The sequence below is a fragment of the Cotesia glomerata genome, unplaced genomic scaffold (assembly GCF_020080835.1).
Source record: "Cotesia glomerata isolate CgM1 unplaced genomic scaffold, MPM_Cglom_v2.3 scaffold_726, whole genome shotgun sequence".
Lineage (NCBI taxonomy): Eukaryota > Metazoa > Arthropoda > Insecta > Hymenoptera > Braconidae > Cotesia > Cotesia glomerata.
In genome coordinates, this window is record NW_025404376.1 from 1 (window position 1) to 2,456 (window position 2,456).

Consider the following 2,456-nt stretch of genomic DNA (forward strand, 5'->3'; position numbering starts at 1 on the left):
ATCGCTAGGAAAAGGATCTAGTCACATACTTATAAGAAGAATTGCGCCTTCGGGCTTAATCGTTAAAACTCGGGAATAATCGTATCACGCTATGGCCGTCGCTCATGCGCGCCTTGGTTAGTGGTAGAGAAGCCGGCTCACGTGGTCGGCTGCAACAGTTGTGCTTGGACATTTGTACTAGTACGACTACTCTGTGCGAATCGATTCTGATATTTCTTACTTATATCTCACATTCATTTAAACATTTAAATTATTCATTGAATATAAATAATTATAATTATAATTATAATATAAATATAAATAATTATATTAGCTTCAATTATACTTTAAATTCTCAATTCATTTAAATCAGTTGAATAGTTCAGTGAATTAACATAAATAAAATCAAGTAAATTTATTTAGTGACGCCACGCGGCCATTACGCGCCACCGTTAACAAAGGATTGCATCAGCCACGCGGCTTTAGTCAATCCATAATTGACGCGTGATATTAATAATTAATTACATTAAATTAATTATTGACATTTAATTACGATCTTATTTAATTTAGCTTATAAATAATTAAATTCCAACTTCAAATCATTTGACTAATTTCTACACAAAAAACATCAAACTCAATTGACTAACATTCTGTTATCAATTAAATATTATTAGCTCTCACCTTGAGACAATTGAACATTAATAGATCTCACTCTGAGATAGTTCAAAGTGATTAGATATTACTAGCTCCCACCTTGGGACTTATCTAATTCAAATTATCGATAATTTTCTATCTAAGGCAGCTGAGCTCACCCCTATTGCGTTATTGCAACGTAATTTTACACATTCACACTTACACATACACAATTTACTTGTATAATTTCATCAAGGAGGTTTTTTCCCAGCCTAGCTGGGTTTTCCTCCTTTGGGGACAAATAAATTCTTCTAAATTGTTCCCCAAAAAATCCAAGTATTATGATTTAATTTCCTAATCCCAACTTTATCGTATAATTTAAAACAATTACGGGAATTATCCGCATTGGATAGTTTTCGACAAAACAGGAATTTATTGCTGAAAGCGAAGATGAGAAACCGACTACACGGTCTGAAGCTACGGGATTGCAACGAAAGTTGCAGCATTTAGAAACAGCAATTCTAGTCATCGTTTGGAATGTAATTTTAGATCGATTTAATGCTGCTAGTAAGAAGCTTCAAGAATCTCAAGCTGATTTATCATCCGTTGTACAGATTTATAGTTCTCTGGCTCTATTTCTTCAGGACATGAGAGACAGAAAATTTTCTGAATATGAAGAAAAAGCCAAAACACTATCTGGCGTCCAAGATTATTATCGTTATAATACTAATCGCAAAAAAACTATAAAAATTTAGCCAGATGAGTCACGGGCAAATGAAAGAATACCTTCTTCTGGACAAGAAAATTTTCGCACAAATGTTTATTACCCTATTTGAGATACTCTGAGTGTGCAATTGGCCGGACGTAAAAGTGCATATGAAAAGCTTTACGAAAAATTTAATTTCTTCGATAATTTATCTGAAATAGATACAACCGAATTGAAAAATCTTGCCAATAAATTAGTCGACAAGTATCCTGACGATTTAGAAGAGACATTAGGCAACGAATGTATTCATTTACATTGCCAACTTAAAGATTCTTCAGCAAATACGGAAGATATACGCTCTGCACAAAATATACGCAATGTATTACATTTACGTAGTCTTCGAGATGTTTACTCAAATGTTGATATTGCTTTACGTATTTTTTTGAGTATTTCGGCTACAAATTGTTCAGGAGAAAAATCTTTTTCTACTTTAAAAAGAGTAAAAACCTATTTACGTGCCAGTATAGGTCAAGATAGACTTAATTCTCTTGCATTATTGTCTATTGAAGCTCAACTAGTTCAAGAAATTGAGAATAATGATATAATTGATATTATAATGGATATTTTTGCGCGGACCAAAGCCAGGAAAAAGAAATTTTGAAATTGATTAATATTAAAAAAAAACAAAACATATTTATTTATTTGTCTAATGTTTATTACTTATATGTCTGAAATATTTATTAGTTATAATTAAAAATTATATTCTAACGAAATAAAGTTATTTTAAATTTAAAATAAAAATATTGTATCAAAATTAATTAAATTTATTCTAACATTAAGGGCAGCGCGATAAACAGGGCTTAGGGCGGCATCAAGCCTAAATCCGTTACTGAGTCAGGCCCAACTAAATTTAAGAATTTCCCGAGTCGTAGCTAGATAAGACTATTTCTTATTTGCTCGGGTCCTAAAATTGTTATTTACAATTCGACCCAGATAAACCGATGACCTAGCGAAAAATATTTAAAAAATGATTTCCTTTTGAAAATAGTATCGAGAATTCTAAAGAAATAAAATTTAATAATAAAAATAAATGTATGTAATTAGTTGTAAAAATATAAAATTATAGATGAATAATTAA

At 30.9% G+C, this 2,456-nt stretch overlaps 1 protein-coding gene across 1 annotated transcript; it reads left to right on the forward strand.

The window, feature by feature from the left end:
* Positions 1–1,025: 1,025 nt before the first annotated feature.
* Positions 1,026–1,979, forward strand: LOC123274771 (the record flags this gene model as incomplete). Its single annotated transcript, XM_044742491.1, has 2 exons — positions 1,026–1,329; positions 1,450–1,979. Coding segments are annotated over 2 exons (834 nt in total), but the record flags the coding sequence as incomplete, so codon positions are not given.
* Positions 1,980–2,456: the final 477 nt, after the last annotated feature.